Consider the following 26,255-nt stretch of genomic DNA (forward strand, 5'->3'; position numbering starts at 1 on the left):
TGTGATCTGTAAAATGAAGGGGCTGGATGCATGAAGGGACGTTTTGCGGCCCCGTGTAGTGTGACTGGGCTGGCTTAGTGAGTGTTCGCCGCCCCTGCCTTCAGGTGGCAGTCGGCCCTAGGAGGAGAGGACCGGCGTTTTCGAACCCGGTCCAGGCCGCCTCTGCGTGGCCGTGACGTCGCTGCGCCCCGCCTACTTTGGGTGGTGATGCGGCGGCCACGCCCCCGCGCTTACGTCACCGGCCCGGTTCCCTCTCCGGGGAGCGGCGGCGGACGCGCGGCTCCCACCCCCTCCCCTCTCACGGGCTCTCCTCCCCAGTGTGGCCGCGACCCGACCCTCTGCAAGGCGATGGCCCGCGCCCCGAGCGCAGGCTAGCGTGCCTGGGTGCCCGGCCATGGGCTATATCGGCTCTCGGAGCCCGGCGGGTCAGGGTAAGAGGCGGAGGCCGGGTACGGGTTGGGGAGTCGGGCTGCGGCCGCCGGTGCGCGGTGCGCGGGCGGCGGGTGGGTGGGGGCCTTGAGGAGGGGGCCGGTGTTGGGAGAGGGAGGAGCCTGCACCGGGAGGCGGGCCAGGCAACAGGAGGGAGCGGGTATGAGCAGGAAAGGGGCCAGACCGACTCCGGTTCGCTCCCACGGCCTGCCTTCCTTGGGGTTTTGCAGGGCAGACGCATGGTCTCGCCGCCGGCTGCCGTGTGCCCACTGCTCAGGGTGGCCGGAGACGCACAGCCCCGGGAGGGGCTGGGCAGCCCGATGCCCCCACCACTCCAGCCCGCGGCGACTGGCCTTGCGCGCCCACACACTCACTCCCCTCCGCCTACACCTCTGCCTTCACCGTCCTGGGAGTGGCCCTGTACTGGGAACCTGCTTCTCCCAGCCGTGTCCCCATCTTCCTAAAGAGGTAGCCTTTCGGCCCTGGCTAAGCACCCTACCACAGAATTTTTGTCGGACATTGACTCCCCTCTTCAGAGTCAGTTGGCGAAGGGGGACTGAGGTCCCGTTTGGGGCACCTGTGAACACTGAATCATCTCTCACCTATTACAGTTGTTTTAATGTCCTGCCCCCACTCAGCATAAACAAATCACCCTATTCTGTGGAGGGAAAGAGGAACCCAGAGGCAGGCCATCAGGGCTTCCTTCCCACAATGCTGACCCCTGCCTGGGCCTCGGTTTCCATGGGTGGCCATGCACACCGGGCCTGGCCGTAGTCCTGTGCATCAGAGGTCGGCCAGCTTCCTTTACTCCAGTGTGGTGGATTTCTCCATGCATAAGGCGAGGCAGGACTGGGTTTGGGATGGGTCCTGGACCTTCAGGGCAGGTGGTCAGTCACACAGGCCTTGGTGTGGTTGGTACTTGATGTTCTTTGGAGCTAAGACTGGCTGAGATTTGTACTTCCCTTGAGGAATTCTGGGATTTGTAGTCCTAAGTTAACCTCGTGGCTTTTGAAGCTGAGGAGCAGCTGACTGCTCTGATCTCTGGCCCTGCCAAGGCTTGGAGTTCAGGAAGTCATCACCTCCTCTAGTCAGGGGTGAATTTGGCTGACCTCAGGACTGGCCTCGAGAGCCCTGGTTAGGTACCAGTTGGGGGCCAGGGATGGCCTGTAACCTCCTGTTTTCCTTCTGGTTGGTAGCGTTTCTGGGGACCAACAGCTGGCTGAGGCTCAGGGACAGAGACGGCTGCTCCAGCTAAAGGTCAGTTGTGATGTACATTGCCTGTTGGCACCGTCTAGGGAATGGGCCTCAGCTCCCCGAGCCCCAGAGAGCTTGGCTGAGCCCTGGTGTTCCCACCTCCTCAGAGCCATGAGGCAGGAATGTTCTCCTTATGTGACTAGGCACAGGTTCCAAATGGGGAGGGGACTGGCTCAGCATCCGGAGCCAAAACAGGAATAGAACTGGGAGCTGAGCCTGGAGCGGTTCTGGGCTTTTGGTTCTCTGCATCAACACAGCCAGCATGCCTATGATTTCTGTGCTGGGCAAAATGTTTCTGTGGCAGCGTGAAGGGCCTGGAGGACGATGGACTTGTCAGACAAGTCGCAGAGGTGAGACCAGGGATCATGGATGTGATCTGGGAGATGATGGGAAGCTGAGCAGTAGGGTGCTTAGGTGGAAAAGGAAAATTACTCTGACTTAGATATTAAGAACCAGGCTGAAACAGGGAGAACCAGGCTGGGGCCAGACAGGGCATCAGGAAACGGCTTCAGGGGACAGGGGTGAAAATCAGAAAAAATATCATGAGTTCGTCAGAAAAGAAGAGTAAAGAGCTGTGGACCAGCTGAGGCTGGCGAGAGGAAAGAAGGCAGCAGGAAGAGAGAAGGAAGGCGACACTCCTGCAAAGGGTCCAGGGTGGCAGTGGTGGGGGGAACAGTGATGGCGGAAGAGCTCAGTGTGCTTTCCAAGAGGAATGGGTAGGCTGGGAAACGGGAAGGAGAGCAGAATTTATCATTGTTTGGTTTCACCCTAGGATTTTGAGGCAAAATGTATCCAGAGCAGGAAGGTGGCCAGTGGGCTGCCACAGAATGGCCCCAGGGGCCCGAGGGTCAGTGATGTGTGGGATGGGGGCTTTTAGAGTTGAGGAGAGCACTCAGTGGGCGCTGGTCTTCTGGAAGGTGGGGGAGGGGCCGAGAAATGATATGGCAATACTGGATGAAAATGGGGATCTCTGCAGAAGTAGGGGCACAGCTGAACAGCCTTTCCCCTTCCTCTCAGTGTCCTCGGACCCCGCGTGGGCTGTGGAGTGGATCGAACTTCCTCGGGGTCTCTCTCTATCCTCTTTGGGATCTGCTCGAACCCTCCGAGGCTGGAGCAGGTCCTCCCGCCCTTCCTCGGTGGACAGCCAGGACTTGCCAGAGGTGCTGGGCCCCTGGTGGTGGGGGGAAGGAGGATGGCATCCATATAAAGGGGATCTGCAGCCCCCACCCACGCTTGGCCAGGCAGCTTCTGGCTCCCTTTTCCGGCGAGCGGAGGCGCTATCCGGCGGCGGGCCGGGAGGCCGCCCCCGTGCGGGTCTGCTCTGCTCGGTGCTGTGCCAGCAGGCGGAGAGCTCGCGCCTTCCGCGCTGACGTCAGCGCATCCCGGGCCGTATCCCGGGAGACCCTGTTGCGTGGTGATGGGTTGCCAGGGAGACATACACCTTTTCTCTGGGCCTGGGCCGCAGCTGCGCGGAGCGCCGGGCACGGATGGCGGCGGCTGAGGGGAGCGAGGCGAGGGCGGGAGAGCAAGCTAAGAAACACCCAGCAGGTGCTCCCCGCCCTAGGCCTGGCTGGAGGCTACCGGTGCCACCCTGGGGGCCCTGTCAGCCAGGTACCCAAGGGGAGGGATCGAGGGTGGGCCTCAGGTCAAGGGGCAGTGTTGGCCGCCCTTGTGAGGGACGGGAGCGTGATCGAAGAGAGCTGGGCAATTCTGGGGAGGGATGCGTGCCTCCAACTTCATTAAGTGAGGGAAACATTTGCTGGGGCTTGTCAGGGAGCCCTGAGCCAGGTACAGGGTGGAGTTAGGAACTGAGGTGCATCAAACTTAGGCCTTGCCATCCTGAGCTCCCTCAGGAGACAGACAAGGGCAATGATGGGGGCGGGGTGTGTCAGAGAAAAGAAGAGGCTGTCGGCTGAAAGCATTATTTGCAAGTGACACAGAGATGGGCCTTAAGTGATGGCAAGCATTTTTTCACGTAAGGATGGCATTCTTGGCCCAGAGGAAAGCTGAGTTCCTTTTCCTGGAGGCAGGTGGGCTGCTTGCTGACAGGGATTGGTGGAGAAGGGTTTTTGTTTTTTGTTATTTATTTTTATTTATTTATTTTTTTGAGATGGAGTTTTGCTCTTGTTGCCCAGGCTGGAATGCAATGGTGCGATCTCGGCTCACCGCAGCCTCTGCCTCCCGGGTTCAAGCGATTATCCTGCCTCAGCCTCCAGAGTAGCTGGGATTACAGGCATGCACTGCCACGCCCAGCTGATTTTGTATTTTTGGTAGAGGCGGGGTTTCACCATGTCGGCCAGGCTGGTCTCCAACTCCTGACCTCAGGTGATCCACCTGCTTCGGCCTCCCAAAGTGCTGGGATTACAGGCGTGAGCCACTGAGCCCGGCCTGAGAAGGGGGGTTTTATTGGGCAGAGGAGATCAGCGGTGGATTCAAAGGAGGCTTGGAAAGAGGCGGGGGCGTCACAGAGTGGGATCCTTCAGGGCCTGGGTATGATGCCTGCACTAACCTCACTGGACAGTAATGTAGGCTAGACAAGATTTTACAGACGTGTTGCGACCGGCTGCACTCCAGGGAAACAGTTTACATTATATCTTACCTCATTCATCCAGCCTTTGCATTTTTGTTTGCTTGTTTTTGAGACAGAGTCTTTTTCTGTCGCCCAGGCTGGAGTGCAGTGGCACAATCTTGGCTCACTGCAATCTCCGCCTCCTGGGTTCAAGCAATTCTCCTGCCTCAGCCTCCTGAGTAGCTGGGACTACAGGCGCTCGCCACCATGCCCTGCCCATTTTTAAAATTATTTTTAGTGGAGATGGGGTTTCACCATGTTGGCCTGGCTGGTCTCAAACTCCTGACCTCAGGTGATCTACCCACCTTGGCCCCTTGGCCTCCCAAAGTGCTGGGATTACAGGAGTGAACCACCACGCCTGGCCCAGCCTATGCTTTTTTTTTTTCTTTTTTTTGAGTCTTGCACTGTAGCCCAAGCTGGAGTGCAGTGGCGTGATCTCGGCTCACTGCAGCCTCCGCCTCCCGGGTCCTGCTTCAAGCAATTTTCTTGCCTCAGCCTCCTGAGTAGCTGGGATTACAGGAATGCGCCACAATGCCCAGCTAATTTTTGTATTTTTAGTAGAGACGGGGTTTCACCATGTTGACCAGGCTGGTCTTGAACTCCTGACCTCGTGATCCGCTCACCTCGGCCTCCCAAAGTGCTGGGATTACAGGCGTGAGCCACCGACGCCCGGCCAGCCTATGCATTTTTAAGAAATTATTCTGTATTAGGTGCTATGCTAAACATTGGGCACTACAGTGACCAAAACAGACTGAATTCCCCAAGAGCCAAAGACCAGTGAGGGTGACCAACAAGAAACAGGAAATGCAAAAGAGACCATTATTACTCACTACAACTAAGGGCCACAAATGGGGTACATCGATGGAGAGTGATTTGTTAGAGACTACAGAGGGAGGACAGACTACCAAGAGGGGGGCCAGGAAAGCTCCTCTGACGAGGTGGTATTTCAGCCCAAACTGGAAGAATGAGAAAGAGCCAGCCAGCCATCAGAATAGTCCAGAAGAGATGGGGAGCACTATACTCACTACACTTTGGCCTGAGAAAATAGCATGGGATTGGAGGAGGCTGGGGAAACACCACTTCTGCCGACCTGGGCAGGAGGCATTGAGGGCTTGAGAAAGGGCAATGGCAGTAGCAGTAGAAAGGACAGGGTAGGAGCAGGGAGTTTGCAGGTGGAATCATTAGGTCTTATCAACAGATATGGGCAAGCAAAGCCAGGGGAGAGTTGATGGTAATGCTGAGGTTTGGAGCCAGGCTAGATGGGTCAGTGGTGGGTGATGCAAAGGAAAGAGGTCAGGAAGCAGGGCCAGACGTGGGGAGAAGGTGTGGGGGTTTGGTTTCCATCTTGCCGAGTTTGCCGGAATGTGGATGGGAAGACCAAGAGGAGGAGCAAGGGGCAGAGGGGAAGGGAATCTTGAAGTCCTGGATGCCACACTCTTCTTCCTTCCTCCTCTTCCCTCTCCTCAGAGGTCCCACTCGTGGTTCTTCATGTCCTGCCCTGCCTCCATCTCCTCTGGGTGCTGGGAAAGTGGAGGATTAGCTGAAGTTTTGCTTCTTAGGGCCTGTCTGAATCTCCATTGCTTTCTGGGAGGACATAATTCACCTGTCCTAGCTTCTTATCATCTTACATTTCCCTGTAGCCACGGGGACATATGTGCTGTTCCTTCCTAGCTCCTGTCTCCTCCTCATGCCTTCGCTGGGGTATGGGCATGTTAGGGGGAAGGAAGGTCATTGCTGTCAGAGGGGCACTGACTTTCTAATGGTGTTACCCAAGGTGAATGTTGGAGACACAGTCGCGATGCTGCCCAAGTCCCGGCGAGCCCTAACTATCCAGGAGATTGCTGCGCTGGCCAGGTCCTCCCTGCATGGTATGCAGCCCCTCCCATGTTTCTGGCCACTTTGTCCTTTCTCCTCCCTTTTGCACAGTCCCTTTGGAACTGTTTCCTGTGAGTACATGCTGGGGTCTCCCCTTTCTTCCCTTGCTCAGGTGAATCTCAGCCCCTTCTCCCACCCAAAGGTTCACATGGATCCTAACTACTTCCACCCTTCCACCTCCCTGCTCCTGTGCTCCCTGGCCTGGTCCCTTACCAGGCTTCTCCACCCTCCCCTATCTCCAGGTATTTCCCAGGTGGTGAAGGACCACGTGACCAAGCCTACCGCCATGGCCCAGGGCCGAGTGGCTCACCTCATTGAGTGGAAGGGCTGGAGCAAGCCGAGTGACTCGCCTGCTGCCCTGGAATCAGCCTTTTCCTCCTATTCAGACCTCAGCGAGGGCGAACAAGAGGCTCGCTTTGCAGCAGGTGGATGGCAGAAAGGGGATAAGCTACACTTTTGGCACAGGGCTGCTTTCTTTCTTTAGTTTATTTTATTTTTTTTGAGACGGAGTCTCACTCTGTCGCCCAGGCTGGAGAGCAGTGACGCAATCTCAGCTCACTGCAACCTCTGCCACCCCAGTTCAAGCGATTCTCTTGCCTCAGCCTCCCAAGTAGCTGGGATTACAGTTGCCTGCCACCGTGCCTGGCTAATTTTTGTAGTTTTAGTAGAGATGGGGTTTCACCGTCTAGGCCAGGCTGGTCTTGAACTCCTGACCTAGTAATCCACCCACCTCGGCCTCCCAAAGTGCTGGGATTACAGGCGTCAGCCACCGCACCCGGCCAGGACTGCTTTCTTATCTCCTCGGGTCTGACGTGGGGGTTGGAGTCTTTCCATACCATTTCTCCTCTCTCCTATCTCCAAGCTGAGCCCTAGACTTAGCTCACCTTCTCTGCTTATGCATTCTGTCCCTGCGACAGGAGTGGCTGAGCAGTTTGCCATCGCGGAAGCCAAGCTCCGAGCATGGTCTTCGGTGGATGGCGAGGACTCCACTGATGACTCCTATGATGAGGACTTTGCTGGGGGAATGGACACAGGTGAGGGACATCCTGGGCTAGTGCTGTGGTGGACCCACCTGATAGACCTTGGGATTCTTTCAGAGCCACATCCAGAACACTCTCAGCCTTTGGAAGGGGAGGGGAGAGGGACAGACTCAGTCCAGGCAGGCCCGGACACTCCAGGGACAGGAAGGCTGTCCACACTCATGGGTGGGAAATGAACAGACAGAAATGGAGTCGTTCCTTTCCCACAGGTGCTGCTTCTCTGCCTGTCTGCACAGTTGTGCCTTGCAGTCCTCAAAAAAAAAAAAAAAAAAAGGCCGAAAGACCTCAAGGACAACTTCTGTGCAGCCACATCTCTGGGAGGGTCTGCAGTGCCTTTGCCTCTTCCTCTCCGAGGCAGCCTTCTGGCTGGCTGTGGCAGGGCAGATGAGCTGCAGTGCACAGCCCAGCACCTCGCAGGGCTGCAGCCCAGGTCAACAGGAAGGCATGCTGGGCCTGGAACACCCACGGGGCCATGCTGGCTCCAACTCAGCATCCTTGCATTCCAGCCTGTGGGCCTTTCTCTGGGCCAGTGCTTGCAAAGGGGACTCTGCAGGGCTCTGCAGCTGTGTTCGGCCCTCCTTTCATCTTTCATTCCCTAGACCACATGGCTGACTTTCTCTGTAGCTTCTGGGCTCAAGTCTCACAGGCCACCATTCCCCACAACCTCTTTGCCTTTGAAGATTACCTCTACCATCCCCTACCCCTCCAGTGAATTAACAAGTTCTCCAAGGCAGGCAATACATGAGAGCAAGTTGGAGACTGCTGCTGTGGTCTGGAGGGCTGATTTGGTTGTCTGAAGCCAAGATGGAACCTTAAACCACAGGCATTTTTATTTGATTGAGTTCCAGGCCTACTTTGACCCCTGGAGTAATGATAATAACTAACATTTATCCAAGGCTGCTACTAGCCTGTGTGGAATCTTTGTGCAAATTAGAAAAAGGCACCCCTTTCTCTGGCAGGCACAGCCTTTCTCTGGCAGGCCAGGGCATGCTGCTTGGTGAGCAGAGTATGGGTTAGATTTTGCTATTTCTCACTGCCTTAGACAGGCCCTGTTGTGCGATGAGCAACCTATATGGCCATATACAGTGACCCTGCATTTATTGCTTGTTTACTGCGTGCCAGACATTTTTTTTGAGACGGAGTTTCACTCTTGTTGCCCAGGCTGGAGTGCAATGGCACGATCTCGGCTGACCGCAACCTCCTCCTCCCAGGTTCAAGTGATTCTCCTGCCTCAGCCTCCCGAGTAGCTGGGATTATAGGCATGTGCCATCACGCCCAGCTAATTTTGTGTTTTTAGTAGAGACGGGGTTTCTCCATGTTGGTCAGGCTGGTCTCGAACTCCCGACCTCAGGTGATCCGCCTGCCTCAGCCTCCCAAAGTGCTGGGATTACAGGCGTGAGCCACTGTGCCCGACTGTGTGCGAGACTCTTGTTCTTGTATTGTTAGAATCTCCAACTCACCATTAAGGAAACTGAGGTCTCAAAAAGTTGTGACTGGTTCAAGGTTACCCAGCACCTATCCACCACCCCCAGAGCTATGCCAGGGGTGGAGTGGGGCGAATGTGGCTTCCAGGTTGGCCAATTGAAATGGAGCCAGCAGGACTGTCTTCTTTTCTCTTCTCCTCACAGACATGGCTGGGCAGCTGCCCCTGGGGCCGCACCTCCAGGACCTGTTCACCGGCCACCGGTTCTCCCGGCCTGTGCGCCAGGGCTCCGTGGAGCCTGAGAGCGACTGCTCGCAGACCGTGTCCCCAGACACCCTGTGCTCTAGTCTGTGCAGCCTGGAGGACGGGTTGTTGGGCTCCCCGGCCCGGCTGGCCTCCCAGCTGCTGGGCGATGAGCTGCTTCTCGCCAAACTGCCCCCCAGCCGGGAAAGTGCCTTCCGCAACCTGGGCCCACTGGAGGCCCAGGACTCGCTCTACAACTCGCCCCTCACAGAGTCCTGCCTTTCCCCCGCTGAGGAGGAGCCAGCCCCCTGCAAGGACTGCCAGCCGCTCTGCCCACCACTAGTGGGCAGCTGGGAACGGCAGCGGCAAGCCTCTGACCTGGCCTCTTCTGGGGTGGTGTCCTTAGAGGAGGATGAGGCAGAGCCAGAGGAACAGTGACCCACATCATGCCTGGTGCTGGCATGCATCCCCTGGCTGCTGCCAGGGGCAGAGTCTCTGTGCCCAAGTGCGGGCTCAAGGCTCCCAGCAGAGCTCCACAGCCTAGAGGGCTCCTGGGAGCGCTCGCTTCTCCATTGTGTGTTTTGCATGAAAGTGTTTGGAGAGGAGGCAGGGGCTGGGCTGGGGGGCGCATGTCCTGCCCCCACTCCCGGGGCTTGCCGGGGGTTGCCCGGGGCCTCTGGGGCATGGCTACAGCTGTGGCAGACAGTGATGTTCATGTTCTTAAAATGCCACACACACATTTCCTCCTCGGATGATGTGAGCCACTAAGGGGGTTGTGACTGGGCTGTGTGAGGGTGGGGTGGGAGGGGGCCAAGCCAGCAACCCCCCCACCGTCCCCATGCCTCTCTCTTCTCTGCTTTTCTTCTCACTTCCGAGTCCATGTGCAGTGCTTGATAGAATCACCCCCACCTGGAGGGGCTGGCTCCTGCCCTCCCGGAGCCTATGGGTTGAGCCGTGCCCCAAGGCCCCCTGCCCAGCTGGGCTCATGCTGTGCTTCATTCGCCTCTCCATCGTCTCTAAATCTTCCTCTTTTTTCCTAAAGACAGAAGGTTTTTGGTCTGTTTTTTCAGTCGGATCTTCCCTGGGAGGCTTTGGAATGATGAAAGCATGTACCCTCCACCCTTTTCCTGGCCCCCTAATGGGGCCTGGGCCCTTTCCCAACCCCTCCTAGGATGTGCGGGCAGTGTGCTGGCGCCTCACAGCCAGCCGGGCTGCCCATTCACGCAGAGCTCTCTGAGCGGGAGGTGGAAGAAAGGATGGCTCTGGTCGCCACAGAGCTGGGACTTCATGTTCTTCTAGAGAGGGCCACAAGAGGGCCACAGGGGTGGCCAGGAGTTGTCAGCTGATGCCTGCTGAGAGGCAGGAATTGTGCCAGTGAGTGACAGTCATGAGGGAGTGTCTCTTCTTGGGGAGGAAAGAAGGTAGAGCCTTTCTGTCTGAATGAAAGGCCAAGGCTACAGTACAGGGCCCCGCCCCAGGCAGGGTGTTAATGACCATGCAGTGGAGGCCTCTGGCAGATCCTGCATTCCAAGGTCACTGGACTCTAGGTTTTTATGGTTGTGGGAAGGGTGAGTGGCTTTAGAATTAAGGGCCTCGTAGGCTTTGGCAGGTAAGAGGGCCCAAGGTAAGAACGAGAGCCAACGGGCACAAGCATTCTATATATAAGTGGCTCATTAGGTGTTTATTTTGTTCTATTTAAGAATTTGTTTTATTAAATTAATATAAAAATCTTTGTAAATCTCTATATACATCTGGTCATTGGAGGTTCCAGTTATAAACCCATCTTAGTTCCACCCCTTTCCCCTCAAAGGGGGAGCAGGCGTCAAGTGACCCCAACCCATCCTGCCAGGGCAGGGCCGATCTTCCTGCCCCTGGAAAACTTGCTGCAGGTGGGCAGTAGGTCAGATTCCAGGTAGGATGAACTGGGAGAAGCTGGCACCCCAGGTCTGGAGGGGGCTGGGGTGCAGCCTCCGGCTGTAGCTGCCTCCTGCTTTCCCAAGGCAGAAGGAATGAAAGATGCACATTCTGGGCTGACGGGTATGGCTAGCACCATCCTAGGCCACCCACGAGGGGCTCATTGGCATTTGTCGTCGCTGTCGGAAGGGCTGCCCTCCCGGGGGAGGCCATGACGGGAGTGGGGCCCCCAGAGTGCATGCACCTCAGTGGTCTCCGTGTCACTGCTGCTGGTGGCACTGTCTCGGAAGCTGGCAAGGGGCGGCCGGACTTTCACACCCTGTGCTGTGACAGAGCCCTCGATGGCCTTCCGGAGCTGGAAAGGTGAGAGGAACAGATGTCTGGACCCAGATGTCAGACTCCTCCCCACCTTCCTCCCCAGGTGAGCTGGACATAAGTTTCCATGACTTTTTGGAAGTGGAGCAGCTTTGGAGGCCACCATCATCTCACCTCCTTTAGAGTAACGATTCCAATGAGTCGGCCGATACTGGTGACATAAGCATGGTCCACTCCCAGCAGTGAGAAGATAGTGTGAGTCTGCAGTGTGGGGAGAAAAGAGATTGGACTTGATGGACGAGGGGCAGCTCTAAATGACAGGCCACAGGGGCCCAGGACAAGGTTGGTGTGGAATAGAAGGGGTGCCACAGATTCGGAGGGAAGGAGACAGGACTGCTGGAGGGAAAATAATAACAATAGTAATAATAATGAGAATGTTTCGGTGTCCAGGCCTCAGGAACTTGATACTCAAAATCCTTATATTGCTTACATTGATGGAGAAATAGGATGGGGGAATAATTCTTAGTCCCATGTTAGAAAGGGGGACACGGGACAGAACAACTGTTCACACGTGAAATCTAGTGATTGGCCAGGCTCCGTGCTAGGTCTTACATTATCATTTAATTCCAGTACTGTCCTGACAACTAAGCATTAGGAGAAGCAGCATGGGGCTCAACAGTGAAGTGACTTGTTCCGGGCAGGTCATCAGGGGTGGCTGTGCAGCCCCAGTCACTTTTCATCACACTAGAGAGGGACGCACAACCCCAGTCCTGTTTAGTTGCAGATATACCGAGAAGGGAGAGCCCACACCGACCGTAAGGGCACCTGGGCCCTGAATCCTATGCCTCTCGTTCTACTGCTTCTCAGTTGCCCTCCTATCTGGCTGGCCAGGTTTGGAGTCTCTCTCCCCTGCTCTGGCATTCCAGTCTGGCCTGAAGCATGCTATGCCTCTCATCCAGTCTGCCTTTTCTAGGGTCCAAGCAGCATCCCAAGTTCTGCTGAGATGCAGCTTGCAGTCCAGGAGGACAACGGTCACCCCCATCTTCCCATGTTTTTCTTGCTTTGAGCTCTCCCCTAAGCTTTCAAATATAATCACCAGGGGTTCAGAAATTGTCAGCCAGTTCTCCTTATGCTTTAAGTAGATTTTCTTGGGGCTAGATGTCTTGAAAAACGCTCTCCTGACTCAGCAGTTCCTGGAATTTTTGGCCTATCATTTATCTCACTGTTCTGAGTTTACTTGTAAGCCTCTTGGCTTAATGTTTGAATCAAGATGAGCAGTATTAACAGCTTCTTGTGTACCAATTACTCAGAACTCACTTAAATTGCCTTAGCACTTTTTAAATGTTCTTACACATTTGAAATTCTTTAGGGAGGGATTTCCAGAACTTTTCTAAATTTCTCCACCCATGGCATGACAGTACTTAGAGAGGCAAGAAGTTCAATTTTAGAATAAGCTCTTCTGGGCGCGATGGCTCATGCCTGTAATCCTAGCACTCTGGGAGGCCAAGGTGGGTAGAATGCTTGAGCCCAGGAGTTTGAGACTAGCCTGCAATATACGAAACCCTGTCTCTACAAAAAGCCAGACATGGTGGTGCATGCCTGTAGTCCCAGCTACTTGGGGGGCTGAGTTGTGAGGATCACCTGAGCCCAGGAGGCAGAGGCTATAGTGAGCCATGATCGTGCCACTGCACTCCAGCCTGGGTGACAGAGTGAGACCCTGTCTCAAAAAAAAAAAAAAAAATTCTTCTGTGTTCCTTCAATACCTATAACACAGTTGTCATGTGGTTAGTGATTCCTCCTCCTATCTAACTTGAGTCCTACGTGCTACAAGTTAGCTTTAATTTCCTTGTCTGACTTCAGAGGGAAACATTTTTATTATAAGGCTTCCTGTGTTAATAATCCCTTAGCCTTGTCTTCTTTTTTTTGAGACGGAGTCTCGCTCTGTCACCCAGGCTGGAGTGCAGTGGCGCAATCTCGGCTCACTGCAAGCTCCGCCTCCCGGGTTCACGCCATTCTCCTGCCTCAGCCTCTCCGAGTAGCTGGGACTACAGGTGCCCGCCACCACGCCCGGCTAATTTTTTGTATTTTTTAGTAGAGACGGGGTTTCACCGTGGTCTCGATCTCCTGACCTCGTGATCCGCCCGCCTCGGCCTCCCAAAGTGCTGGGATTACAAGCGTGAGCCACCGCGCCTGGCCAGCCTTGTCTTCTTATGGTCAAATAACCCCTCTCATCTTCTCCCAAGGAGCCTATTAAATAGTTCCCTTGAATTTTCTTTTTCTCCACAATCCTAATCAGGTGAGCTTCTGGCAGGCGATATGCCTTTCAGGTTTGCAAACCACTTGCCCCTGACAGTCACCAAGACTTACCAATCCACTTCCTGAACATCCTGGCCATCACTGACTCTAGCCCCACTATCCTCACCAAGACTGGGGCTGCAACAGCCTGATGGGTTCTTCTCCTTTCTGCCTCCTTTCCCTCCAGTCTAGCCCTGCTTAACCTATGCACTTTGTCAAACTTGAGTACAGCCCAGACTCCCTAGAAGGCCCATGAGACCCTTCCCAAGCCAACCCCAGCCTGTCTTTATAGCCTCACACGCTACTGTGCACTCCAGCTTCCAGCCTGCAGCTTCACATAATCATTCTTCGTTTTCTGAAAACATTCATTTCTTCTACACTTCAGCTCTTCTCTCATTACAGTATTTTTTTAAACAATTTTTTTTAGTTAAAAAATTTTTTTGGGCTGGGTGCAGTGGCTCATGCCTGGCCAACATGGTAAAACCCTGTCTCTACTAAAAATATAAAAAATTAGTCAGACGTGGTGGCACGCTCCTGTAATCCTGGCTACTCGGGAGGCTGAGGCAGGAGAATCACTTGAACCTGGGAGGTGGAGGTTGCAGTGAGCCAAGATCGCACCATTGCACTCCAGCCTGGTGACAGAGTGAGACTCCGTCTAAAAATAAATAAATAAATAAAATTTTTTTGTTAGAAGACAGTCTCGCTATGTTGCCCAGGTTGGACTTGAACTCCTGTGCTCATGCAGTCAGCCCTCCCACCTCAGCCTCCTGAGTAGCTGGGACTACAGGTGCACACCACCATGCCCAGCATATGCTATCTTTTAAAATTCATCTCTCAGTATAAGTAGTAGGAGTAGTAACAGTAATTCCTAACATATATTGAGTATTTACTGCGTGCTAGGCCCTATTGTAAGTGCTTCACATGTTTCAAGTCCTTTAGTTCTTAGAAAACCCAGTGAGGTGTGATCCCCATTTTACAGATCGGGAAAGTGAAGCACAGAGAGGCTAAGAAACTTACCAAGGTACACAGCAAGCCAGCATGTGGCAGAGTAAGGATTTGGGTTCAGCTAGTCTGGCCCTAGCCTTGGCCGCCACTCTGGCCTTTACCATTGCTTCTCCGTGGGTGGCCTCTGAATGCATTACTTATTAGCTGGCACAGTGATCTCCAGTTGCACGGGTTTCTAAGTAGTCTCCAGTGTTTTCTCTCTCTTATCTGAATGTTCCCCTCCTGAACTTAATTGGGCGACTACCTATTGATTCCTCAGGCCTGTAAGGACATTTTGAATTCTAATCTTTTATGTTCTTATCACTTCCAGTTCTTTGTACTTTTGTTAGTTGGTTCCTCAAAGACTTCTTCTCTTCTTCTGATTTTTAAGTTTGTAACAAATATCTACTTTGTTCTTTTTCATTTAATTTAATTAGACATCACGGAACCCATTGGAGGGCCCATACTTCTTGGGCCTGGGAACAGTGAACTGACATGGAGAGGGACAACATGGCCTTCTGAAAGAATCCTGGGAGCAGGGCCAGGAAATCTGGGCTCTGGGCCTGACTCTGCTGTGCTGACTCAGGCACGTGACCTCCTTGCTGCATGCCTCAGTTTCCCTGTGTATTAATATGGTTAAGGCCACAGGCTTTTGAGTCAGGCCATCCTAGATTCCAGGCCCAGTTCTGCTACTTATTATTATTTTTTTGAGATGGAGTTTCGCTTTTGTCACCCATGCTGGAGTGCAGTGTCGTGATCTCGGCTCACTGCAACCTCCACCTCCCATGTTCAAGCAATTCTCCTGCCTCAGCCTCCCAAGTAGCTGGGATTACAGGTGCCTGCCATCACGCCTAGCTAATTTTTTGTATTTTTAGTAAAGATGGAGTTTCACCATGTTGGCCAGGCTGGTCTCGAACTGCTGACCTCAAGTGATCCACCTGCCGCAGCCTCCCAAAGTGCTGGGATTACAGGTGTAAGCCACTGCACCAGTTCTGCTACTAATTAGCTGTGTGTCCTTGTGCAACTTGCTCAACCTCTCTGAATCTTAGTTTTCTCATCTATAAAAACTGGAAGATCGCAATATCTAATAGTGTGCTTGTGATGATTAAACACTTGAAGAGCTTAGCACAGTGTCTGGCACATAGCAAGCACTCGAAAAATGTCAGCATGATCATCATCATGGATGTCTGAGGAGTAAGATCATTGTGGAAAAGCCTCAGAGGTTTTGGGAAGGGCTTTAGATAAAAACCCTCTCAGGCCTATTACCTTTTTTCTTGGAACTGCACTGCAGTTTGCCACTCATCCAAGGACTTCTAAGTTCCTTTATTACCTTTTGCCTTTTTGTTTCTCTTTTGTCCTCTATGCTTCCTGCCTCAGTCTCCGCTTGTCCATGCTATACTGGCTCTTAGGCAAAGCTTGTGTGTAAGCTAAATGCCCAAGCTGCAGGTTTTGGGCACATCTACCTGCTGCTTATTCCCTCCCCCAAACCCCCCAACGCTTCAAGGCTTGTACATTATGCCTGTCAAAAATTTAGCTAAAACACCCTTTGGCTTCTGCTGGTCCCAGGAGCCATTTTACCAATGCAGGCTGCCCTCCTTAGGAGTCCTGGAAGCAGAGGGCTCCTGGCCTCCTCTGGTGTCTGCCTCACCCACCACCAGGCAGTCTACTCAGTTCCTCGCCCCATTTCTGCAGGCTGCTTTGCAGTTCTGCTGAGCCATCTTCCTGTGTCCCTACCCGTTTTCCTTCGGCCCACATTAAGGCAGACTTTCTGGGGTCTGGCATTCCAAGCCCCCCACTGGGTGTTTCTCATCTTTGTTTATCTCTTCTCTGCAGTCTCCCCACCCCTACTTGGATGTTTGTTAGCTTGTTTATTGGATTTTCTTATCCTGCCTGTTTCTCACCCATTTTTTTCCACATGGGCGTATCAACCTTGTTGGGTTGGGTGGCCTCCTGCCTAGCTCTGACCCTGGCCTGGCCTTCTGGCTTCCACCCAGCTCAATCCCTGTCTTTGTTGCTTCGTTGGTCAAGAGTTCCCTCGAGGGCAAGGCTGAGCAGAGGAAAAACGATGCCTGGCTCCACCACAGAGCAGGGGGAGGCTGCTCCCACCTCCCATCATCCAAGCAATATGTCTAAAAAACATCTCAGCACTGACCCAACTCCCTTCTCCTCCCTCCTTCCCCACTGGCCCAAGTCCAAACTTGTAGGGGAACCAAGATCCCCATTGTGTCCTGAGAGCCCAGACCAGCCCTGGGCCAGGCTGCTGGCCCTACCTTGTGCAAAGAGGTCCGCTCCACCAGCTGGAAGGGAGCAGGATCAATTTTGCAGTCACTGAAGTTGACAGGTTCATCTAGTTGCTGCTCCTCCCACTCCAGAATCTGAGGGGAAGAGACTACGAGGTTTAGGGAGAAGGTGCCTGTAGCTGACCTCACCTCCCTGAAAGCTGGCCTGCCCTTTTTCCAACCCCGTGGTCCCTCCCATGGGGACAGCAGCCAACATGATGACTGAACACACCCAGGAAGAAACAGGGTCCAGAGTCCAGTGGCACCTTACCTCTTCAGGGCTCATCTCGCCTTCCAGGTCGGCGTCACTCTAGTAGAGAGGGAGGGAGGCTGGCAGCTAGGGGCTCTGGAGTTTATCCAGCCTAGACCCTGCCCTCCCTGCCCGGTGCCCCCGAGCTGCTAGAAGAGCAGGCAGGCATACTTACTGCCAGGGAGATTCGGACCCGCTTCAGCTTGCGCTTCTCACAGGATTCCAACTTCTTCAATTTTGTTAGAGCCAAACCAGAAAGATGAGGAGTTGAGGTTATAGGGAGAGGGGAGGTAAGGGGAAGTGGTGGAGCCCAGGGGAGAGGGTACACCGCAGGACCCGAGCTGACAGCAGGGAGGGCCGAAGGGCAGGGAGAATAGAGGCAGGCACTGCAGGGTTAATGACGTGGTCTCAGCATTGCAGAGGGAGCTGGGGAAAAAGCAAGCTAGGAGGACAGGCTCCAGCCACTCACCTCTGAAGCAGCCTCAGGGGGTGGACTGCCACAGAAGAGGCTCCGGAGGGCAATGCCTGCCGACTCTGCGCTCCCTGTGTTCCCAAACATAAGGCCCCAGGGGGCAATGTCATCTTTGGGGGAGAGGACCAGGAAAGGTAAGGAAGACACGGGGAGAGGTATCCTAGTTCCAGCCCTGGCCCACGTGGGCAGCCTCTTCCAGCTGGGATGTACCCCAGCAACAGGGCTGGGCAGGGACTCTAATGGATCTCAGTAGCTTGGCTGAGGCTCTGTGGACACAGGAGAGATGGGCTTACCTGTGGGACTCTCTCCGAGGTTCCTGGTGACACTGGGCCCCCTCTTGAGTGCAGGCTTTAGGGGCTTGTGGGTCTCCCCCCGGGCTGCCGGGAAGGCTGAGTCTTCTGTGTTCACCTGCATAGGCAGGAAGGGGCTGGTGAGGCCACGGCCCCAGACCACCCTCCCAATCAGTCTACACAAAGACATTTAGGAAGTGTTTGTGGCTTTCCCCCTCACCTGGAAGCAGACAGAAGCCTCAGGGCTAGGGGGACCCTCCTGATCAGAGAGTGGAGAGGTCTGGGTGGCTCTGCGCTCCTGCATGTGCTGCCGCCGGCGGGCTGGGCTCAGCTGGGCCCCCAGCAATGCCACCACCTGTGAACGCTCGATGGAGCCCAGCAGAATCATGGACTCTGGACAGAACAGGTGGAAGGACTCAGGAGCTGAGAGCGAGCCCTCCAGCCCCGTCCTTCTCTCACACTCAGAGTGGGGCCTTGCACGCAGGCCACACACCAGAGGGAAGCCCCCACATGGCAAGTGCTGGCCCTTTCCCTTTGGAACCAAGGAGACTGGTCCTGAGCTCCCTGCCCCTTCCCGAAGCTTCGACCCTGGGAGATGCCCCTAGCACCTGGAACCCCTCCTGGCCTCACCAGGGGACTCCACTAGGGCCAGCATTCGGCCCTTGGTCCTGTGCAGTGCCAACCGCAGGTCCCGGAAGGTGCAGCTGAGGGCCACATGGGGAACATCCCGCACCATGATGTCCTCCACACGCACCCGGTACTGCCTGGGGGCCGAGAGAGGCGCTTGGTTTGTGGTCAGCATGGGGAGAGATGCCCAGAGCATTGCCATCCCAGGGCCACAAGGAGGGTTCCAGAGCCCATCCATGGGGACGGGGGCTAAGGACCAAGGGGTGCTCCCACCCTTCTTTCTGAACAGCAGGGGCCAGCTACAGCCCCTCCGGAGTGTGGACAAAGGTGGCTCATCTCCCAGCTTCATAGGCTCCACGACCTTGCTGGAGGTGGGTGTAGGGGGATCTAGGATGCCCTCTGCCCCTCACCCACAGCCCCTTTGGCACCCAGCCCTCCGTACTGGTGGCGGCCCCAGCCGAGTTCAGGCAGGTAGGGCAGTTTCTTGATTCGGATGATGCTGTCATAGAGGGAGGGCTGTAGACTCTGGGCGACAGCGTTGGCCAGGATGACGGCGATCATGACAGGCAGGATGTGGGCAATCTGGCCTGTGAGCTCGAACACGATCACAGCCGTGGACACTGTGTGTGTCACCGCTCCTGCCAACGCAGCTGCCCCTGGGGACGGTCACACTCAGTCTCCTCAGGGTGCCCAGGCCCCAGAAGACCCTCCGCAACCAGGGCAGGTCCTGAGTGGGTCCCTCAGGGCTGCCCAATACAGTCCTGGGATTGGACCTGTGCATCTGAGGGAAGACTGGTTTCTGCCAGCAGGGGGCACCAGAGTCTCAGACCCTGCGGCCGGCGCGTGGGTGGGGGGGTCTTCCAAGGCCGATGGGACCTGAGGCACTCACCGACCACAGCGTAGCCCCCAGGCACAATCCGGTAGGTGCTGCTGTCCGTATGAATTCCATCTGGGAACCAGGCGGCCATGCTTTCTCCCACCAGACGCCCAAATGCTGCTCCTTCAGGGAGGGGGGTGGGAAGAGAAAGAGGCAGTGGAGGGGGAGGGCAGGGGGCACTAGGAAGAGAGAGGGTCAGAGGGTGAGGGAGGGGCCAACGGGTCATTCAGTGCAGGGCACAGCCCTGTGGGGTCAGGGTTTGGGCTAGGGCTGGACCAAAAACCCGCTCTTGGGCAGAGGGTTGGCTGGGGGCGCGGCCAGAGGCTGGGGAAGGTGCAGGCTGGGAGAGCAGGTAGCTGAAAACTCACCAATGACAAAGACAGGCATGAAGGCCCCACAGGGAACTGGGATGGTGGTGGCCAGTGCAGACATCCAGAACTGCAGGCAGGGGGTGGTTCAAAGGCGAAGAGGCTCCGCCTGGCCCCAGGCAGCCCACAGCGCCACCCAGGAGAAGTCTACCTCGCTGATCAGGTGGGTGTAACCCTCCCAGCTACCCCGTAACCCTCCCAGCTACCCCGTAACCCTCCCAGCTACCCTGGAACCCCCAGGCCTCCCAGGTGACGGCAAGGGGAAGGACTCTGGAAGCAGATGGCTTGGGTTCAGATCATCGCTCTGCCCTCTAGCTGTGTGACTTTGGGCCAGCTACTTCACCTCGTTGTGTTTTGACTCCCCATCTTTCAAACGGGGATGATAATAGTGCCTTTCCCATGGCACTGTGGAGAGGCTTCGATGAGTGAGCACTGCGTGGCAGGTGCTTAGAAGGGCAAGCTATGTAAAGGTTAGCAGTGTACACGTGAGGAGCCCACCTTCATGAGAATGAAGATGACCAGGGTGAGGAAGACGTTGGCACGTGGTGGGTTCCAGGCCTGTGAGGTGCTGGGTGGTTCTAGCTCCTCCACCAGGCCCTGGCGGACCCACGTCCGATTGTCAAACAGGGTGACCAGCGTCTCTTTCTGTGAGAGCTAGAGTGAACAGGGTGCCTCAGGCTGGGAAACCGACAGGATGAAGGGAAGAGGCCATGGGATCCCATGGGGAACAAGGGGTCCCACGGTCACGCTGGGGCTGTTGGCTTTGGAGGAATGCCTTCCAAGGGAAAGCACAAAACTCCTGTTCTGCCTGTGGTTACCTGTCCAGCCATGAACTGTCCAAAGCCAGGGGGGAAGGTCAGCGTGGAGATGAGCAGGGTCACCAGAGCCGGGAAGAGCAGGCGTCTAGAGTCGTAGGTTTCACATCAGTCGTGGGTGGCCAAGGGCTGGGTGCCCTCGCATATCTCAGGGCTGAGGTCAGAGCAGAGCCTTGGCTCTTTCATGAAAACACTCAGTCCTGACAGAAGGTCTCCTTTGCTGTTTATGATACGATAGCCCCAAGGGTGATGGTGGACTGGGGTTATTCTAAGAGCAGGGGTCTGACCCAAAGACCTTTCTGTCAGCCCCTGACTGTGTAGGTGGGTAGCAGCAGCAGAAAGTCCATCCTCCAAGCCCTCCCTTGGGGCTCTCCGAGTTGTTATTCCACCCTCCACCCTCAGAAGCCCATCTGGAGGGCATATTGTGTGATGGGGTGGAGAAGTTTCTGCCTCTGTTTGTCTCTCTGCGGTGACTTAGAGCAAAGGTCAATGTTGGGGGAAGCTGGGGTCACTTGTGAAGTTGACCAGAGGTGCATAGGGAGCAGGTTCAGCTGGCTGCCCTCTCTCTGAAGGATGTCAGTCCCAAGGGAAGTCATGTCTCAGGCCTCCCCACTCCCAATCCTCAGGATCACACTGAGAGAGCTATGTTCTGGAGATAAAAAGAAAATCTTGGCCAGGCACAGTGGCTCACACCTGTAATCCCAGCACTTTGGGAGGCCGAGGTGGGCGGACCTGAGGTCGGGAGTTCGAGACCAGCCTGATCAACATGGCGAAACTGTCTCTACTAAAAAATACAAAATTAGCCAGGCGTGGTGGCGCATGCCTGTAATCCCAGCTACTTGGGAGGCTGAGGCAGGAGAATCGCTTGAACCCAGGAGGCGGAGGTTGCGGTGAGCAGAGATCGCACCATTGCACTCCAGCCTGGGCATTGCACTCCAGCCTGGGCAACAAGAGTGAAGCTCCGTCCCAAAAAAAAAAAAAAAAGAAATCTCATTCATCCCCATGGGTCATGGGGGGAAACTGAGGCTCAAACACTCTCCAGGGAGCATTCCTATATGGGCCAGGCCAGAGGACCTAAGGAGCCCTTAGTCTTTGATTCCCAAATGTCCTCTGCCACTGACTATAAACTTAAAATTGCCAATTTTCAGGTAATTCACATGAACATAAAAATGCTCAGTCAGCCTGGAAAACACCGCTGGCTGATTTCTCAGTGGAGTGCCTGTTTTGACTGGGCCATTCTCTCCCCATCACTGTCCCCTGACCTACTGTGGCCCTTATACAACTCAAAGCAGCCTGGAGAGGAGCCGAGAGCCACTCACTTCCTCATGAGGAAGCGATTGATGGTTTTCTGCTTCCGCATCACCTGGACAATCTTCCGGTTCAGGTAGACAAAGAGGGCTCCACCGAAGCCACTAGCAATACTGGAAAGGGAAGAGGCACCTGAGTGAAAAGGAGTCTTCTAGAAACCCCCCTCCTCTCCAACGCCCCCAGCCCCCTCAGCTCCTCACCCAATGACAGCAAAGGCTGGCAGCTCCTGCAGGTCAAAGGGGAAGTCGAGCCGGAATCGGGTTTTGAAGAGGGCCGTAATAGTCTCTAAAGGGAAGTACAGCAGAGGGAGGCAGGCCTAGCCTCATGGGCCCCCTACCTGGCAACATCTCGGGCTGCCCTCATCCCCTGGGTGCTCCCACCTTCATCCCGGTTCCAGACTGCCAAGACCCGGAAGATGAAGGCACTGAAGGTGGCAGCGAAGAAGCCCCGCCAGTAGTTCCGTACTGCAAAGAAGGTGGAGGTGACCTCGATGCTGAAGAGGACGCCTGTGAGGGGGAGGGAGACCAGCACTTGAGGCCTGGGCCTGGCTTAAGGCCTCAGACCCAGATAAGAGGGACCAAGGAGGAGAGGCCAAGGGCAGGGTTGTGGGCTGAACTGACCTAGGAGCCCTGCCTACCTCCAATAGGTGCTGCGAAGCAGCAGCCCACCCCCACAGCACAGGCGGCAGCCAGCATCTCTGTGTTCCGGGATTCATTCTGGCGAGAGTGGTGGCAAGAGGGGGTCAGCTGTGGGCTCAGCAGCCTCTGCCCCCCTTCCCCCAGGGTTCCCCTTACCTCATAGATACCCCCAAAGAGGGAGAGGAATTTGCTGAGAAGGGCGGCACACATGCTTGCGATATGCACGAAAGGGCCCTGCGGGGTGGGGCAGGCGGTGAGTCAGGAGGGGGCCCACCCTGACCTTGGCCTGGCCTCCTCTTCCACCAGGAGGGACTCCTTCATTCCCCAACCTGCAGTTACCTCTTTGCCAAGCGGCATCCCGCTGCCCAGGGCGCAGGTCAGCCCAATGACCTTAGCTATAAAGGTCTTGAGGGTGAGGTATTCTTTCAGCACCACTCCCCGCAAGATGGTCTTCATCTCAGGGATGCCAGAGCCTGAAGAGGGAACAGTCTCAGGAGAGGCATTTGATGCGCCCATTTCAGGGGTCCAGCCTCTGCCCTCCCCTTCTCTTCTAACATACCGACAGCCTGAGGGGCCAGGATCTGTGTGAATCCGGCTGAGAAAGTGATGAGGACAACAGGGTAGGTGACCCAGGCCAGGTACTGGAGCAAGATGCTGGTGTTCAAGCCCCGGGACATCCACTGCTGGGCTGTGGGAAGAGGACCTGCTGGACCCCCAGTGCACACACCCACTGCCTGCCTGGCCAGTGGACCACGCTGATATGACAGGCTGTCCCAGAGAGTACCACACAGAGTCAGGGCATGGGGGAAGGAAAGGGTCCCTAAGGGTATTCACTGGGACAAAGCGCAATCTAGGCAAGAGGGTCACTTGGAGAGGGGATACAAGAAGCTGTGCCCTATGGGAGTGGCCGAGATGATGCCTGAATCTGGGCAGTCAGACTGGCTGGGGAAAGTGGTCAGTGGCCAAGAAGCCAAAATGCCTTCCTCCATGTCTAGACGAGTGTGGCATGGACACAGGAGGTTTATTCCCAGTCCTCCCCCTGCCAGCTGTCGCCCTCACCTTGCAGACAGGCAGCAATGGCATAGTCCATGACCCAGCTGACCAATGCCATGAGAAGCCCCAGCAGGACCAGGAAGATCCAATCTTCACCAACCCTGGATACTAGGAACTTGTGGCAGCGGACAGAACAGACTGGGTGCAGGGAAGGGAAGAAGGGGAGGCTGGCACCAAAGTGCTCCTACCCCTTTTACTGCCCCCTCAACTGCCCCCTCTCCCCCATCAGCAGCTCTAATGGCCTCTGCTTCCCTCAGCACAGCACAGCACAGCCAGGTCCCCTGCCCCTACCCCAGTTCTCACCGCGGCATTGGGCGCAACGGCTCCGTCCATATTCCAAGAGCTCTGGGGCAGCCCGAGGGGAAGGGGGACCTTTCCAGGGTTCAGGCCCTCCCAGGCGAATCCGAGCAGCTTCCTCTTTGGCAAAGGCCCCAAGGTCCTGAGTGTACCGGCCATACATCTGGAGCAACAGAGGGGATGGGGGCATTCGAGGTCATGGGCTGAGTGGGAACGCAGGGAGGGTTCTTAGAGCCTCCACTCCCCTTCTCCCAGCCCCCACACTGGATATCCCTCTTGAACGCACAGTTCCCACTCTGGCCCGAGGTGTGGGAACAATGCACATTGCAGACTGTGGGGGCTGTCCTGGCCAGAGTGATGGGGACAGCCAAGGTACAGGGACACAGCTCTGGGGGTGGCAGAATGATCGGTCCTCTTCTCACAGGCTTGGGGCTGGGGCACTGAGGAGGAGTGAGAGGGAAGCCCAAGAGCAAAAGATGGAAAAACCTGTGGCACAGTCTAAAAGTGGGAGGCGGGGAGGCCAGGGAGTAAGGGATGATCAAGGGCACATGGGCAACAATAAGAGCCTCATGGAGCTCGGGGCAGCTGAGTTGGGCCCAGGAGCAGGCGCAGCCCCAATCCTTATCACGTTCCTGCTGGGCCTCTGGCCTGTGACCAACTCAGCTGCACCCCTCCCACCCACCCTAATCCCCTTGTCCCCATTCCCCACTGCCACCCCCACCAGCCTGCCAGCCCAGCTGGGAGTGGAAAGCCTTAGGGTGGGTGGAGAGGGCTTGGAGCTGCACTGAGCCCAGTGGTAGGTTGGGGGACAGCGGAGGCCGAGGATGGCTGGGCTGTGACTGTGGATGCTGGGGTGATGGGGAGAGTCGCCTGAACCATGGCTAGACCTGCCAAGCTGGGCATGTGTTGGGGGGCGGGGAGGAGTAGATTCCGGCTGCCACCCGCAGAGCTTCGGGACACAAAGGGCTCCTGTTGGGGCTGGGATGGGGGGGAGGGAGGGAGGGAAAGATAGAGACAGAGAGAGGGTGAGAGATAGTGAGGAAGGGGAAAGCAAAGAGAAGAGAGGGAACTAGAGAGGAGAAGGGAAAAGAGAAAAGAGAGGCAAGGCGAAGGGACGGAGAAGAGAAAGAAGGGGATGAGAGAGGAAGAGAACGGAGAGTATTAAGAGGCAAGCACGGTGTAGGAGGAGGGAGGTGAGAGTGGGAGAGAAAGACAAAGGGATGGGATGGGGAAGCGGGGCGGGAGCAGGCTGGAGCACAGAGTGCCCGGGACAGAGCTCGACCCTGATAGCTCATTCTAGAGACAGCTGGAAGGGATAGAAGAGGGGTGTCTGGTGTTAAGAGGCACCATTTAAGAGGCCAGGTGCCTGGCTTCCTTGACCATGCTCCTATCCTGGTCTGGGCAGATTGACAAGTGTCTCCTACCCCATCCCAAGGGTTGGCCCCTTACCCTTCCTCTACTCCCATCTCTCCCTGACATCCTGATTCATCCAGCTACTTTCTCCTAACTGGGCACCTCCCAGACTTAGTTATAGCCTCTCCTCTCCAAGACGTTCCCTCCCTGCCACCTTCCTGGGCAAATTCCAGCCCAAGCTGGTAAAAAGGAACCACGGGCCCCTTCCTTTTCCTAGGGCTTGGGTCTTCCACCCCAGGGACATGAGGAGGGTCACGTGGCTTCTCAAACACCAAGTAACAATGGGGGCGATAAGTCAGCTCAGAACCCAAGACCCCTGCTTCTAATGAGATCAGAGGACACACCCTGGGGTGGGTGGGGGCTGGATACCCCGCATCAGCATGGACAAAGGTCCAAATTCCCACACCCATTCCTGCTTCATCCACCCTCCCTAAAGCTCCTGTCCCCCAGAGTGGCAAGCCACCTTTTTCCAGAGTCAACTGAGGGGCTCCTGGAGCCAGCGCTGGGTGTGGAGCCCCCAGAGGTAGGGTCTGGGGCTGACCATCTTTCTACACACTCGATTCTATGCTTAGCATGGTACCAGGCACATGGCAGGGACACAGAGAATGTCTTGGGTGGTGGAGATAGTGGCGTAGAGAAAGTTCAATGGTGTGAATGGTGCCGCGGAAGGGGCAGTGGGGTGCTGAGACTTGGGCCCAGGTGGTGAAGGGGAGGTGCAAAGAAAATGTGCATGTTGTGGGGTGAGGGGAAGGGCACCTGAGACAAGTACCTGATGTCCTTGTCCTCTGCAGGCCCTCAGCCTCAGCCAGAAACCAGCATGCAGTTTTCCATACCTTCGGCCCTGCAGCCTCAGACTTCCAAGCCTCAGTTTCCCCAGCTCAAAAGGCTAGGACAGGATTAGGGTAGGCCCCTGGTCCTCGCGCTTCCCAGGGTAACCTGGAGCAGCGGTCCCGGGGCGCACTCCTCGGGCTCAGCTCAGCTCAGCTTCACTTACCAGGGTCTGCTCATACTGCAGCGCCCGTGGCTCCATCCCTTCCTCCGCCGCCGCGGCCGCCATCTCCGCGCACTGCCCTCTCGCCTCCCTGGGCGGTTCCGGCTCTGTCCTGAACTCGGCTCCCGGCCCGCAAAGTCCGCGCCGGCAGCCGTCCCGTCCCCTCAGCCCGGGAGGCCGAGAGCAGAGTGCGGCGGGCCCCCGGCGGGCGCCGCTGGCGCAGCCTCCCGCTCGCG

At 55.9% G+C, this 26,255-nt stretch overlaps 2 protein-coding genes across 5 annotated transcripts; one reads left to right on the plus strand and one right to left on the minus strand.

Moving 5' to 3' along the window:
• The first annotated feature begins 262 nt into the window (after positions 1-262).
• FAM131A (family with sequence similarity 131 member A) lies at positions 263-9,874 on the plus strand. 4 transcript variants are annotated; one of them, XM_032171792.2, is made up of 7 exons: positions 263-431; positions 1,626-1,686; positions 2,701-2,843; positions 6,027-6,120; positions 6,370-6,552; positions 7,045-7,161; positions 8,796-9,874. In XM_032171792.2, the coding sequence occupies exons 4-7, from the start codon at positions 6,051-6,053 to the stop codon at positions 9,269-9,271; spliced, it is 846 nt and encodes a 281-aa protein (XP_032027683.1). In that variant the 5' UTR covers positions 263-431; positions 1,626-1,686; positions 2,701-2,843; positions 6,027-6,050; the 3' UTR covers positions 9,272-9,874. The 4 variants fall into 4 exon arrangements, with proteins under 4 accessions (XP_032027683.1, XP_058282228.1, XP_032027682.1 ...); XM_058426245.1 differs by lacking the exon at positions 263-431 and adding an exon at positions 878-897; XM_032171791.2 differs by lacking the exons at positions 263-431; positions 1,626-1,686 and adding an exon at positions 1,731-2,033.
• A 606-nt stretch (positions 9,875-10,480) lies between these two features.
• On the minus strand, positions 10,481-26,254 carry CLCN2 (chloride voltage-gated channel 2). Its single transcript, XM_032171783.2, has 24 exons — positions 26,023-26,254; positions 23,622-23,778; positions 23,325-23,456; positions 22,825-22,953; positions 22,605-22,738; positions 22,422-22,499; positions 22,265-22,343; positions 22,008-22,133; positions 21,828-21,912; positions 21,639-21,740; positions 20,323-20,407; positions 20,003-20,158; positions 19,505-19,574; positions 19,149-19,259; positions 18,702-18,915; positions 18,263-18,396; positions 17,853-18,025; positions 17,636-17,750; positions 17,340-17,413; positions 17,046-17,099; positions 16,892-16,930; positions 16,612-16,716; positions 11,237-11,323; positions 10,481-11,102 (listed from the first exon to the last, which is right to left on the minus strand). Exons 1-24 carry the CDS (start codon positions 26,083-26,085, stop codon positions 10,908-10,910), a joined length of 2,697 nt encoding a protein of 898 aa, XP_032027674.1. The 5' UTR covers positions 26,086-26,254; the 3' UTR covers positions 10,481-10,907.
• Between the last annotated feature and the right edge of the window lies 1 nt (position 26,255).

Source organism: Hylobates moloch, unplaced genomic scaffold (assembly GCF_009828535.3).
Source record: "Hylobates moloch isolate HMO894 unplaced genomic scaffold, HMol_V3 SCAFFOLD_13, whole genome shotgun sequence".
Classification (NCBI taxonomy): Eukaryota; Metazoa; Chordata; class Mammalia; order Primates; family Hylobatidae; genus Hylobates; species Hylobates moloch.

What these genes read in the sequence shown, in the direction of transcription:
- FAM131A (XM_032171791.2), top strand. Translation starts at nt 1,946, where the DNA reads ATGCCTATGATTTCTGTGCTGGGCAAAATGTTTCTGTGGCAGCGTGAA. An exon ending in TTGTCAGACAAGTCGCAGAG is followed by an intron (nt 2,034 to 2,700) that starts GTGAGACCAGGG and finishes CCTTCCTCTCAG; the next exon opens with TGTCCTCGGACCCCGCGTGG. An exon ending in AGAGGCTCGCTTTGCAGCAG is followed by an intron (nt 6,553 to 7,044) that starts GTGGATGGCAGA and finishes TCCCTGCGACAG; the next exon opens with GAGTGGCTGAGCAGTTTGCC.
- CLCN2 (XM_032171783.2), bottom strand. Translation starts at nt 26,085, where the DNA reads ATGGCGGCCGCGGCGGCGGAGGAAGGGATGGAGCCACGGGCGCTGCAG. An exon ending in TCATCTTCATTCTCATGAAG is followed by an intron (nt 19,575 to 20,002) that starts GTGGGCTCCTCA and finishes CCCTGCCTGCAG; the next exon opens with TTCTGGATGTCTGCACTGGC. An exon ending in CTCGGCTGGGGCCGCCACCA is followed by an intron (nt 18,397 to 18,701) that starts GTACGGAGGGCT and finishes CTCGGCCCCCAG; the next exon opens with GCAGTACCGGGTGCGTGTGG.